Source organism: Talpa occidentalis, unplaced genomic scaffold (assembly GCF_014898055.3).
Source record: "Talpa occidentalis isolate TD23 unplaced genomic scaffold, MPIMG_talOcc4v2.1 talOcc4.11, whole genome shotgun sequence".
In the NCBI taxonomy this organism is placed as follows: domain Eukaryota; kingdom Metazoa; phylum Chordata; class Mammalia; order Eulipotyphla; family Talpidae; genus Talpa; species Talpa occidentalis.
This window is the reverse complement of record NW_023601104.1, coordinates 17,672,369-17,687,072: the sequence shown is the minus strand read 5'-3', so window position 1 is coordinate 17,687,072 and position 14,704 is coordinate 17,672,369. Positions and strand designations below refer to the sequence as shown.

Here is a 14,704-nt window from a genome sequence, read left to right as displayed (position 1 = left end):
GGGATTCTGAAAAATAAACCCTATTTCCTACAGCCTTCTTATCATTTCCCAAAAAGGATGCTAGGTCATATGTTCATCCCTGAATCAATCACTGGCACTTTACTTGCTAAACTGACTCATATGTCCATTCCTGTGACAGCACATGACTGCTAGTAATTTCTCCCTAAAGAAGATGCCAGGAGGGTGGAAACAAACAATAAAGGTCCATCACAGGCATTGTGGGCTTTAGGGAACAGCACTAGGGATTGTGACTACAATTCTAGCTCTAATGATGTTTGCCATTAACTTCAAATAAATCACTTACGACTTCATTTTCAGTCAAGGGGATTCTGATGCTATCTCCCTCCAAAGGCGGTAGTGAGTATAAGTGGATATTGAAAGATATTGAAATCTCTAAACAAATATCTAATTATAGCTAATCACACATGTATAAATATAACCATTAAAATGTAGTAATAAAATTGATATGCCAAACTTGAGTAAACTTATGAAATAATTCTCAGTCAACATGATCATTGAAAATGCTTAGTTGTAACTTCCTCTTAAAGAACATAAGGTAAAATGAATGAAACTGAATTCTTTCAAGTGGTCATACAGATGATACATGAATATTTTCTAAGAATAAACAAAGCTCAATAAATTTATTGATTTTAGCAAAAATAAAATCACATAAATGGTTTCTTAAAAACTAATGGATAAGTTTTCTTGCTTCCTTGTCTCCAGAGCATTTGGCATTCTTTATCAACTGGTACATGAAAGAGTAGAAAAATAAAAGATTGTCATATTGTCCTCTGTATTTTTCTTTTAATATATCAGTATGGTAGTCAACCAAAAAGTAGTAAATAGCTTCAATTGTGGAAAGGAAGGTATCTGGTTTTCCCTTTTGATGACGCCAAAAGCAAGTTTTTCTTGTTTTCAACTCAACTTGTAACAACCCTGCCAAAGAAAAAGGAACAAAAGAATAAATATTTCTACTTAACCACAGGTAGTGATATAGTAATGAGATCTCTCTTAATTATTTTAAATTTTGTGTCAATACAATCAAAATAAAGGTAGAGAATTGGCTATTTTTCCTAACAATTATAGTATAATGCCAGGTTTAATATAATGGACTTCCCAACAACAAAAACAAACCATCCTTCCCCACTGCATGCCACCAAAGTTTCCTATGGTGAAACTTCAAAAAATGTCACTCTTCACATTTACCTTACATTTTATAATTAAATTAGGCACTTACCTTCAAATGTTTTATCTTGGCAGTAATGAAACAGCCTATTTCTCTGTAAAATTTGGTATAATAGTATATACTTATACATTGCTAAGTGGACTCAAGCTCAGCATTCATGATAATATAATAATACATTACATTTGAGGGTTTAAACTGAGGTTTAGAATCGGTTTATTCAGCTTAATTACATCAAATAATGGAATGTTTTAAAACCTAAGGGCAATGATTTATAACTAATATGGGTGGTTTCTTGTGAAAGTAACTTGGTTCACATACAAAGACATAAATATGCACAGAGCCCCAATTATCCTTTATTGTAATGAGAAGCCAGAGGGGCAGGGTTGAGGTAGAATATGCATAGATGCCAGAATCTAGTAATCTTTTTATTTCACTATTTTAAGGAAATAAATTCCTTAAATATGTTGTGTTTTCTATGTGATCTAGAAGGGAATAATATAATTTGTACAAATATGATTTTAAGCAAGCTTTAAGTACAAATGACACTCTGAAAACAGATATTGAACTTTACCCCCATAATTCCTTTTATAGTTTTTCTCAATTGTTTTCACGTTGTTTCATTTGATCTTTTTAATTGCCATATAAGGTAATTTTAAAGAAAAATGGCTCAGAAAAATCAAAAGGGTATGCTAATAATAGCTGTAACAAAATTATATAAACTGGAACTGTCATGAACAGTAATTTGCTGCTGTTACCATCCAAGGTAATGTGGTAGGCGATGTTCCAAAGGGCAGAGCCTTAGGGCTCTATCTCTATTAAACATTAGCAACAAGATTCTTACAGGCCTTAATCTCTTCCTCTCTCTTCCTCTCTCTCTCAGACACACACATAAACACATACACACTTAGAAGGACAAAGCAATCTTACTAGCGTGTATGAGAATTTCAGAGGTATGAACATATAAATAAAGTTCGCTAAATCTAGTCTAGTCACCCACATTTGAGATTAAATACCATAACTCAGACTCCAAAAAAATCATAAACTTTCTTTTCTAAAATGATACACATTTTTGCCTGGGAAAAGCTCGATCTAGTTGAAACTGCTTTGACAACTGTCTAATACTATCTGCGTAGGGCCTCCCCGGTGGCGCAGCGGTTGAGCGCTGGGTTGCGAAGCTGCCTGCAGCCTCTGCAGCCGGTTCGATCCCCGGCGATCCCCGGCTGCTCCCCGGCCACCGGAGGAGGGTCCCACATGGCGGCAGACCTCTCCTGCCGCCCGCTGCTCCCCTCAGCAGTGTACTTCGGTCCTTCTGCCTGCTCTGCTCCCCGCTCTGGCTCTGGTGAATTCTCTCACCCTCCCGCGCTTCTGACTGTACCCAGTGCATGTATAAACCAAACAAACAAATAATAAATAAATAAATAAGACATGCCTCTAGGAAAAAAAAAAAATATATATATATATAATACTATCTGCGTAGCTCTCTTCCTTTCTAATCATACATTGCACAGAAAGCCATCATAGAGGTAGAAAACTAAAGCTTTTAGAGAAATTACTGACAAAGTCTAAAGAAGTGAGTGAGGTGCAAGGGAAAAAGGGAAGTGATATGAGCTCCTGTTTTCTTCACATTACTAGTTGCATTATTAAGGAATGTAGAACAGCGCCTTGAAATGATTATTAAGACCTAAGCCTTGCATACTCAAAGAAAAACAGAAACAATATTAACCAAAAGAAAGAAAATCCCCAATGTTCCAATGTGAATTGGAACTCTTGATATATAGAGAGATTTATATATATATAATAAATACATATATTTATTTTTCTAAGCTCTGTCCACTAAACAATGACATCTGTAGTGTTTGTGTTCATTGTTGTCTTAATAGTAAATTTACCATATCTTGGTTTATAAAAAGAACCACAGTTCCTTAGAATAATGATTAACTCTAGGTCTGGACAGGAAAAAAGTAAAAGTGAGATTAGGAAATGTACCAGAAAGGCCACAAAGGGCATGAAGAATACCCACTGGCAAAATTTGAGACAGTATGAGTATCAAAAAAAAAAAAAAAAGATAAGACCACAGTAGGTGATAACATACTTGATTAAAAGGAAATCCAGACCACAGTGATGTCAAAAGGGATGAGGGATAAAGAATATGAAAAGAAAAAAAGGGAAAGCTTTTTACATAAAAATGCTAACAAAAGTTAAAAAAAATTAAAATTGTATCATTTTGTAATCCTAAATATAATTATTGATTCATGTAAGAGTCATCAATGGAAACTAAAAGCACTTAGTGAAAAGCAAAAGGGAAATATACAGCTCCTAATCTCAAAGCATTACCCACAGTTACTAATTACGAAGAGGAAAAGAAATCTAACGGAAAGACCTAGCAATTACCACTATAAGTAATTAATTTATCACCAGTCACCACTATAAGTAATTAATTTATCACCAATAACGGAATGACTTATATATCATATTTATCTGCCTCCTGATTTGATGCAATAATGAATTTACAACTGCTCCTATGAATAGGGAAGATGTATAGTTTATCAGCTAACAGGTTCATTTCTGAGAGAAAAAGGGAATGCTATTAATAGTTGTAATAAAATAATCTAAACTGGAACTGTCTTGGACAACGCAGAATTTATCTTTATAATAAGTATCTTTGCAAAAATATTTACACTGAATCTAATCTTAATGAAACATTCTGATAATCGACCTGCTTTCTTCACACAAGTCTAAGTAGTGAAATACAAAAACAGGGCACTGTTCTAGATTAAAAGTGATATAAAAGACATAACCAAATGGATGGTGAATCTACATGCTGTATCAGAGGGACAAATGCTACAAAATATATATTTTTGTGTAAATTAGAGAAAGGTGAATCTGTACTGTTTACTAGATATTACAGAACTTCAGCTAATTCTATTAGCACAATAGCAGTATTACAATTATACAGAAGAATGTATTCTTAAAAGATGTACAGAGGTATTTAAGAATGAACTATTTTATTTATTTATTTATACAATTTATTTATTTATATATTTATTTATACAAGCACTGGGTACAGTCAGAAGCGCAGGAGGGTGAGAGAATTCACCAGAGCCAGAGCGGGGAGCAGAGCAGGCAGAAGGACCAAAGTACACTGCTGAGGGGAGCAGCGGGCGGCAGGAGAGGTCTGCGTGCCATGCAGGACTCTCCTCTGGTGTCCGGGGAGCAGGCGGGAATCAAACCAGAGCTGCAGAGGCTGCGGGCAGCCTCGCAACCCAGCGCTCAACCGCTGTGCCACCGGGGAGGCCCTAAGAATGAACTATTTTAAATTACTGTAATAGTTCAAACAAAAATATATCTGTAACACAGACGGATACACACATAAGTAAGAGAAAGAGGAAGAAACACTCTAAAAGAACATTTTTTGCCCTTACCTTGAAGTCTCTCATCAGTGAATATTTTGTTTGTTTGGTTCCAAGTACTATCTATAAATATAATTTTTTTCAGTGTCATGTTTTTGCACTTGCTGTCATTTGAGTCTGTTTCCTCAGTTTTCTTGCGCTTCACAGATGGTTTATCAGGGTCATTTTTGTCTTTAATGTTATTTTCAATCCTTTTTTGCAGATGGAAAGAAATATCTTTTATTGAGACAGACTTAGGCCCAGGAAAAACAAGTGCAACCTAAAGCAAAGAAAATTAAGTTATGATCATCAATTATGATCATCAAAATGAATAAGTGACTTAAAACTCTGAGACAAAAATATGATGAACACTGAGAAACAAGTATTCAGTTCCACTATAAGTGCTTCTTTAATATGGTGAACTTTTTGTTCTTCCCTAATAATTATAATCATAAAATACTACCTAAAAGTAAGTTATTTACCTATTGATAGAAGCCAAGTTAATTGTATCTTGATTCAAAAAACTATTGTATTCCATAATAGCAAAGCATAATACTTCATAAAGGAATCACTGAAATGCATTCAATATTTAAATACTATTTTCACCTATACAGTAATAAGCAAAGATAAACAATACAGTCAATGCTAGTGAGGAAATTGGTGTAGTGGGCCTTTATTGATAGCAGGTTTAAATAGTATAACATTTCATAAAAGCAATTTGGCAACTTCACTTATGGGAATTTATCTTAATAAAGTAATTCTAAATATATATATACACTCACAATATCAAAAATGTGTTAAAATATATTTATGATAGTAAAAAATTAAAACTAGAAAATCTAACTTTCAAAGTAATAGTTATGGTACCACCTTTCTTTCACCATATTTTCACTAAGATCTTATATGCTAGAGCCTCTAATGTCTGAACAGCTTCATCCACAAAACAGACATTCGGTAATTATTTGTTAAATGCACAAAGGCTGGTAGAACTATGAGTATTTTAGCTCCCATATTTTTCTCCAACTCTCAAAAAAATTTTTAACAAGAATGTATCATTATGAACATGGAAAAATTATAAAAACAAAATCATAATAAAGGAAAAAATCTTGAATTTTATAAATTCAAAATTATAAATTTTTCAAATATTCACAATGCATACCTACACTGTATCTCTCCCATCCCCAATTAGCAAATCCCAAGGTTTCTTATTTTTCTTGGATTAGAAGCACACCATATCCCTTTGTAGAACCTTGCAATGTTTTGTTTAATTGATATAAATGATACCTAACTGACCATACAAGGACATAAACGTATTCCTAAATCCAAAACTCAGATAATATCTACAGACACAATATTCTACAAAACAATGTTAATAATTGTTAACACAATAAACTCAAAACAATGTTATCAAGAAAGGAAAACCAAATTCTTTCTGGAACAAATGAATGTATTAATTTTTAATTTTTTCCTAGATAAACCATACCAACAAACGGTTTCCAGGAAACCTAAAAGGGTTTACATACATACGTTCTTTCAGATATAGCCAAGGTCTATTTTTTTTTTTTAATTTATTTATTTATTTATACATACAAGCACTGGGTACAGTCAGAAGCGCAGGAGGGTGAGAGAATTCACCAGAGCCAGAGCGGGGAGCAGAGCAGGCAGAAGGACCGAAGTACACTGCTGAGCCATGTGGGACCCTCCTCCGGTGGCTGGGGAGCAGCCAGGGATCGAACCGACGCTGCAGAGGCTGCAGGCAGCTTTGCAACCCAGCGCTCAACCGCTGCGCCACCGGGGAGGCCCCAAGGTCTAGTTTTTTGAGTGTTAATGCAACATTAGTTTTCAGTAACAGTTCACTGAAATAGTATTAACTATGTGAAAACCAATTAATAATCTAGAAATGAGAAAAGAAGCCTCTGGACAGCCAAAACAAATGTTATGAAGGCCACTACTAAAGATTTTAATTTAGGAACAATTACTGAGGATCCTTCTGTCTTTTCTTCTTTTGGAGAAATATTAACATTTATGATATGGTTTTCTCAATTTTATCAAATCAAACCATCTATGTGTAGTATAAGCAGGAGAATGGAGAGGGGATAAAGTATAAGCAGGCATCGTAATACTAGGAAACAATAAAAACCCGAAGAATTAACACCTAACAGCTACGAAAAGTAGAAATGCATACTCAAAAAGGCATTAAGTATCTAGGATCATTTGATATATGAATACACCAGTGAAGGAAATTACATGTTGTTTAGACCTACGTAAGGACAACCCTAGGTCATTTAGAAAAATCTTGATTTAGAAAAATCTTGGAAAGACAGTGAACTTTAAAATTCATTTTTAGATTAAATGTTAAGAGCTGTAAAAAAAAAATAAGTTGCCTACTTCATGGTCCTTTTCTTCATATTCTGGAATACAAGGATATGTGTAAATATTTACAAATTCGGGTGCTAAGAGCTTTGCATGTATAGCAGTACTTTTGCCATCTGTTTCATTTGGATGTTTAATGATGTCGATCTTCAATGGAAGCTAAAATTAAAAAATAAAAAGACAAATGAACAAATACAGAAATGATCATTTTATGATAAGAAGTGTTCAACGCTTAAATACTAAGTGCATACTAAATATAGTTACGGTTTATATATTTCCATGTTTCTAGACCAAAATGTTAAGAACAAGAGTCATATACAAACTCATTCATTCCTTTATATAGTTAATCATGTAATAAGAAAACCATTTTCAAAGCATTTAACATAGAATCTGTTTTTAAAATAAAGCTCTAAATTCATTTTCATTTCAGTTACCATAGGCATTGAATGCAATTCCTGACGTATCAGTATCTGTGCCAAGAATATTTTTATAATTCCTGTAGACTTACATTTAGTAATTTTATGGTATATTAAAAGGAAAAATAAGTTTAGGCAAAAAAAATGAGATCTACAGTTCAGGTTAAAATTTTGTTCCATGTACATCCCTTGAGATCAAGAATATTTTTGCTTTTAGTGAGCATCATGATTCTCAGTTGTGGTCTTTATGAGCCCAAATGAAGTAATTATCAGTTGGAAAAACAGCACCAGAGTAGGTCTAGGAAGGGTACTCTTTATATAAAAAATAACTCTTCAAAATCATTTTGCCTATTTCATTTAAGGTTTCACTATTTGCCATAGATTATGTCTTTTCTCTACGCAAAAATAATACTTCTGCATTTCTTTGAGTTAGACTTTTCTACTATTTCACCAACTTGTTTGGTTTAGTCTTCTGTACAATGGCCATACACTTCTTACATATTTGTATAATAAGTATTCTTCCAGCCCCTATTCTGTACTAAACAGGCAAGATTCTGGGTATTTACCCTGGCACACACAGCTACATTACCCTGGAGTGTAAAGCCATTTTTCTTATTTAAAACAGCTTTATTAAGGAGATAAAATAAACTGTACATGTTTAAAGCATATAAGCTACTGAATTTTAACATTACATTCTTGATCTTATGACAATCATCAAGACAATGAAATATCCATCACTCCCAAGTCTTCTTGTATCTCCTGCCACCTTCTTTCCCCATTAACTGCTATCTACAGTTCTACTATCATGACAGATCAGTTTGCATTTTCTAGATCTATATGCAAATGAAATCATATAGCTTGTACTCTTTTCATCTGACTTTTCATTCATTGAGGTTTATCCATACTGTTGTGTGTATCATTTATCCTAGAACTATTGTTTCTTTAAGGAGCAGTTGCTGCATATTACTAAATAATCCTAATTTCATTTTACAGGAAAATTATGTGGAGAGCAGGAGGTGAGCTCCAAAAGGCCCTTATGTAATTCAAGTAGATTTCAATTAGAGTTTCAAACCATATGTCATCCCCCTGAGGCCTAGTGAGGGGTATAAGTTAGGACCAGTTGCTTCAAATCATCAAATGTCCAATTATGGAAAGTTTACTGTTCATGTATGCAATTCACAAATGATTTTACATCACTCTACTTCTGGTTGAACTCTACATAATTTTCCTCGTGACCATCCTCAGTTGATAAATTTTCTTTCCCTGGGGTTTCAGTACCAGGTCAACATTATCTTATGCCAGGAAGGTAGGAAGGAGGAACGAAAAAGAAGGCAGATGATAAAAGAGCATTCTATTACTAATAAATCTGACTTTCTTTTTTTTTTTTTTTTTTTAGTTTCTAAGAGCATGAACTTTATTTAACAGGTAGTATTTTTTTATAATAAATTTTATTCTTATATTCCCCATACAATTGCAACCTCCTTATTTTGACCCCAATCCCTCCCCTCCCGCCCCCTACCCCCCCAAAGTGTCTCTGGTTCATAGTTTTTTGTTGATTTTGATTTTCACTTTCTTAATAAAACTGACTTTCTTATATGACTGATGAGCAGGGTTGAAAGTTCCAAAGGCCATTAACATAGGAGATCAGCAGAGCTGGATATCTTGAAGGATATCATTTATATCAAAAACACAGGACCAAGTATTAATAATGCATTTTCTAAGTCATGAACCTAGTCTATTTATAAACTAACCTAATAAAAAGATAAAGTTATATGAACTAAAATCTCTTCTGTTTAAGACAGTGATGCAAAATGTGTGTTTAAGAAGAACTCCTGGGGTGCAAGTCCAGGAATCCTTAGTTCTCCCTGAATAATACTGAATTTATAATACTACGAAACAACAGCTTAGAAACAGGTAAAATCATGGAAATAGGTTTGCTCTAGCTCACAGATTTTAAATAAAGGTAGTTCTTAAATAATTAACAGGGTACAGAGTAACACCAGTTAAGTTGATCAGACACAGTTCAAGTAAATATATTCTGTTTTCAAAAGGGTAAAGATCAATCTGTTTTCAAATACCTCTGTTTCCGATAAAAGAGTTAACACCACTGCTTTGCATAAATATATCAAAATGCCATTAGCAGGAAGCACTAAGCCTCTTTCAATGTGATTATCAACCTTCCTAAAGTCTTTTAAATTCTTTTAAAAAATGATGAGTCTTTCTTTTCCCTTATAATTTTTTTCTCCCCTTTCAAAGAAACCACCAATAGCACCATTTATCTTTGCTTATATATTTCTCATGGCATTAAAAAAATCATAGTCTGCATGAAAAGATATTTATGAATTTATTCCCTAGACTAAAGTTTAAAGCTGGGGAGGTACTTTTTCATTATGTAGTCATCTCCCCTTCCTAAGCAAGCTATCTAAGAGCAAATGATGAATGACAGTTATAAAGTAGCAGAAATTAGAAATTTTTGTATAGTTTTCATTACCATTAGTATATATTAACATACTAAATTTTACATATGGCCATTATAAACAGTCATAGAAAACTGCAGTGCCTAGTAGGCCACTTAGAATTGACCAAACATTAGCAGGTATTTTGAATCAATTCTATTAAATAGTGCACATTAGACCACATTTGATTTGGAAAATAACCCTCTATTATTAAATTATTATAAAAATACTAGCCCTGTCAAATACCATTGACATTAATTATTCTGATCTGCAATCATTTTAGAATGCAACCCATCTTATGATAAAACTTATTTTTTAGAGATAAAACTTTTAATTGGATAAATATGCTTTACATGACTTTAAATAGTAGAATAATTCTATGTATACTGCAAAAACTATACTTTAGAAATGTAACATTCTTGTAAGATAAGAAATTTAAAAAAGGAATTATTATCCTCCTGGCTTTCCTGAAGTTTACAGTCCATGCTTCTTTATTTTGGATAGTAATTTCCATTAAGTGTTAATTTGGGCTCATGAGGTTAACATGGACTTGCCAAGATGACATATAGGCTTAACTCAGTGTTAAGATATTTTTCTTACTTCAAATTGAGATGAATATTTATTTTAAATATTAACCACTTAATACTAAATTTTTTAAACATAGTTGCAACTTATTTTCTTATTGGTAACGTCTAATAAGTTCATGCATAGAGTTTGGTCTCTCTCAAGTCCTAACAGGCAGGGTAAAACTTTTTTGATTAATAACTAATTGTTTAATGACTCTTATAGTTAGGTCAGTATGAGGCACATTAACACATAAATAAATGGATCGGAGGGAGGGAGGAACACAGCAGAGGGAGGTGATGGTGCACGGGTGCATTGGTGAAGGAAACTCCATGGGGACTACACCTGAGGGGTGGGGAGAAGCAAATATTGTTTAAAAATGAACAATGATGTTAAAAAAAAACGAATTAAAAAAATAAAACACTTAACAATTAAAAACTAAAATATTTACAGCGGGTTAAAAAAAGTCTATTTTGTCTTTTATGAGAAAAAAATAAAATTATTTTTGGATTACACAGACATGACGGGGTATGGACCTTTTACAAACACAAGAACAGCACTGGTAAGCAACAAAAAGGAAAAGGTAAACAATTCAAACCAATTTTTTAAATCTGGTTTTTAAGCATTACAATTAAAGCATAGCACAAAAAATAGTCTTAGGCCTTTAAATATTAGTTTAGCTTAGTTCTGATCACTGATATTTGCTCCATTTCCACATATAGGACATACAAGTCAAAGAAAATCAAGCCTAGTTCCTTTAAGATATGTTTTCTCAAAGAGGGGCTGAAGGACCTGAGGTAGTTTTTCATGCTCTTTCAGGGAGTCTATAAGGTACTCATGTTTATACCACATTTTTTTATGCTGTAAACAAACTATAATCATTAATTTTAAAAGTAATTGATTTCATTAAAAGCGATATTCATCTTAGATCCAATGTTTAGGCAGTGTATACCTCTTTCTAGAGACAAAAAAATAAAACAATAGGTTTAGCTGTCTACGGGATTAAATTTTCTATTATATAACTCATTTCCACAATGTTCTTTATCAAGTCATAAACTGTAACCGAAGTATAGAGGAGATGTCTTTTTAAAATCTCTCTATTTTCAAACAATTTAAATTTCTTACCAACCTTCACAACTGGCATCTGTTCAATAGGTACATTTTCAACTGGGACGTAGCATGTATAGCAGTAGAACATTCTTGAACCCCCACAATGGAGACATTTTGATCTCCCATTTTGCTGAGCTTTTTGAAGAACTTCTTGGGACGCTAAGCATAAGTTTTGAAGAGGGTCCTCTGAATCTATAGAAGTAGTTTGTGACTGCTGTACTTCCCCAAATGTTGAATTATTTTCTTCCCTTTCTTTGAGAAATACAGGTGGACTGAGGGACATTTTTCATTCAAATGAAAGTATAACATCAACTCTAAAACACATATCATAGATGAACTGAAAAAAAAAAAAAGGGAGGTATTAAAAAAAGACATTTATTCACTGCTCCTACAAAGAAAATTACTCAACTCACAACTGTGTTCGGCTTTTGGTATTTATTAATAAATTTTAACAAGTTTTAAAAACCACTAAATTAGTATGCTTTAAAATAAAAATTAAAAAGCAATTAATTCAAAAGAACGAATTACCCTTTTGGGCCCTTCCTCCATAAAAACAGAAAGGTGCTCTCAAAAAAAATTATTTCAAACATAAAGTTTAGATACTAAAAATCCATTTTTCAGGAACTTTTTGTTCCAGACACAGGAATTTTGTTTATTATGAATCTAATGGTTTAATGTTAGCATCAATCAGGAATATATTCAACCCTCTAGGCTCTGATTCTGAATTGATGTTGCATGATCTCAAATCTCAACCAAAACACTAATGAAAACGCAAAGTTCCAGCAAAACCAGTAAAATCCCATGAAATCACCTGGAAGCCTTGAACTTTATCTACAATACTGGTTTACTCCACGTGAATTAAAATATATAACTAAACAGTTATTACATTGTGGAAGGCATCTATGTAGTGCCAATTATAATTTATAAAATACCCTAAAAAGTGAAATATATGCCAGGGAAAAAGTCTAACCTTATAGATTTTTAAATTGTATTTACAGAATAACATTAACAATCACTCACTATCAGAATTCACTGTTTTCAAAAAATCTGTATCATTCAGATTCTTCATTAAAAGACGTAAAGTAGTAACATAGTTTTGCCACTTAAATATTTTCTTCAAAGACGGATGACGACTGCCAAAACTATTATTCAAGTACTCTGTAAGCATAGTATCTTTCAAGGGAGAAAAGAGACTGGGGCCCTTTCGATTTGATATGCATTCCAAAGCTGTAAAATGATTCTCTTATTATAAAGCCTTATGGCATTGTGGTGTTTTAACTATGAAGCTCCAGGCACTTTGAGTACAAACACTGGACAGGAGAAATGCTGTGACTGCAACAGGAAACTTTCTGTGGTCTGCCAAATAGAAAGTGAACAAAATGTCCAGCGGAACACAATATACAACATGATTTACTAACAAGAAGTTAGTGATACTAATTTAGTTACTCATCAGGAGCTTTTTATAGACTGTAATTCCCAATGAGCTTGAGACACAAAGAGATGCAAAGAAAAAAGATGCTGATATTGAAGGAAAAGTAAAATATATTTTCCAAATTTATTCAAGGGAAAAAATAAATGACTTTTCTCATTGGGTATATTCCCCACTACTAGGAAAAGGTGATGTATATAAGCTGCTTCCTTTTCTTGGGTTAGATCCTTTGAAGATGACATGAGAGTCTTGGACTTTATCTCTAGGAAATGCATATTCAGACACAATATTTTGCAGACAACTTCAGGTGGTTTATAGATTGAGTCCAACCACAGATCCAGATAAAAAAAAATCCTAACCTTAAAAATTCATTCTAAGGACAGGAGGCAGTCTAAAAATTCTGTATTTTTTCCAGAAATCTAATTTTGTTTGGGCTAACAAAAGGTCAACTCACTGATTTTAGGAATTTAGTCAATTAATTACCTACCAAGTTGCAACAATTCTACCTTGCACATATTCTAGGCTTAAAATCAGTATTCTGGATGGTCTACAGCAATCTCTTAAATCTCTATTTTTGCACTTATTCTTGGTTCTATATATTTAACATGAAAAATGTTGGAGGTGTCTTTTAGCGAAGTTATCCTTCCTAGTGGTCCACTCAGAATTCTTTACTGATCTCCTCCTATCCCTGGAGGGACTAAATACTTAACTAACTGAAAACAAACAAAAATCTCCAGGGTGCATTTTGCTCCTGAAGTACCCTTGTGACCCATCTGCAACCTGCATAAGCAGCAGCCTGGCAGAACTTTCACTTTTTTGCAAAACAATAATGCAAAAAGGTCCCAACTACAAGTAGTTGACTCACCTTCCAATGGAACATCATACAAAGCCCTTTATACTATGTATTATGGACCAATTCAGTAAAACCCACTTCAAATTTTCTATCTGGGATATTTTTAAGAACCTCATCACGTGATATGTTCAGCTCTTTTTTTTCCCCCAAAACAAATACTAGGTACCACCTTTCCCCCCCACCCCCGGCACAGGATTAAGCAGCCCCTTCCAAGCCACCCACCATGTAGCAGACAACTGTCATTCCTTAATTTTGGGTGGCATACTGGGGCTCGGACAGAAGTAATCCCTAAATGGTGTGGTTTTAAGTCAAGCAGCATTTACCCTTCAATCCCGTGGATTTGGCACTTTCACGTGTTAAATAATCGTCCTTCTTGTCCTACAGCTCCAAGAGCTAACTTAGACTTAGGGCACAGCCGGATATTTTAAATACACTGCCCAGGTACGTGGTCCTAAGCTTCTCCTTCGTTGTGACCAACCCCCCGGAAGCCACTCCAGGAAGCAAAAAAATAAAAATAAAAAAATGAAGAACCAGGAACTAAGTTTGCCAGGGTGGACTTTCCTTGGGGTGCAAAGCACCCAAAATACATTAGGAGGGGCCTCTGCTCGTTTTCTGACTAAAAATTTGGAAACCTTTTTTCCAAAAGGCCCGCAAGCTCCTGAAAACGCAAGCGCCCACGTCAAAACCGAGGGCCCCCTCACAGGCGACACCCGGCGCGACCGCCGCTAGCGCCCAAAGAGCGTCCACTCCCCGCGGGCTCACGGTTAAGTCAGACCACTGGTCCCCAGCGAGTGGGGGGCGCGGGGCTCAGACCTGCACAGCCCGGGGGTCCCCGCACAGCTCCACGAATCCACCTCTTCGCCGGAGGCGCGCACCGGACCGTGATAGCGGACGGACCTGGCGGAGCGCTTTCCCGGGGACACTAGGG

General features: G+C 34.4%; 1 protein-coding gene across 3 annotated transcripts; it reads right to left on the bottom strand.

Annotated features, from left to right (window-relative positions):
* Positions 1-604: 604 nt before the first annotated feature.
* Positions 605-14,703, bottom strand: DTWD1 (DTW domain containing 1). Of its 3 annotated transcripts, none has more exons than XM_037502452.2 (5): positions 14,590-14,703; positions 11,514-11,831; positions 6,964-7,107; positions 4,609-4,855; positions 605-936 (listed from the first exon to the last, which is right to left on the bottom strand). In XM_037502452.2, exons 2-5 carry the CDS (start codon positions 11,775-11,777, stop codon positions 689-691), a joined length of 903 nt encoding a protein of 300 aa, XP_037358349.1. In that variant the 5' UTR covers positions 11,778-11,831; positions 14,590-14,703; the 3' UTR covers positions 605-688. The 3 variants fall into 3 exon arrangements, with proteins under 3 accessions (XP_037358349.1, XP_037358350.1, XP_037358351.1); XM_037502453.2 differs by lacking the exon at positions 14,590-14,703 and adding an exon at positions 14,100-14,555; XM_037502454.1 differs by lacking the exon at positions 14,590-14,703 and adding an exon at positions 13,999-14,093.
* Between the last annotated feature and the right edge of the window lies 1 nt (position 14,704).

Excerpts from the sequence above, each read along its gene's own strand:
- DTWD1 (XM_037502452.2), bottom strand. The coding sequence starts at position 11,777 with ATGTCCCTCAGTCCACCTGTATTTCTCAAAGAAAGGGAAGAAAATAAT. Across the intron at positions 7,108-11,513 it reads AACAGATGCCAGTTGTGAAG|CTTCCATTGAAGATCGACAT; the intron begins GTTGGTAAGAAA and ends TTTTAATTTTAG. Across the intron at positions 937-4,608 it reads CACTGATGAGAGACTTCAAG|GGTTGTTACAAGTTGAGTTG; the intron begins GTAAGGGCAAAA and ends TTTCTTTGGCAG.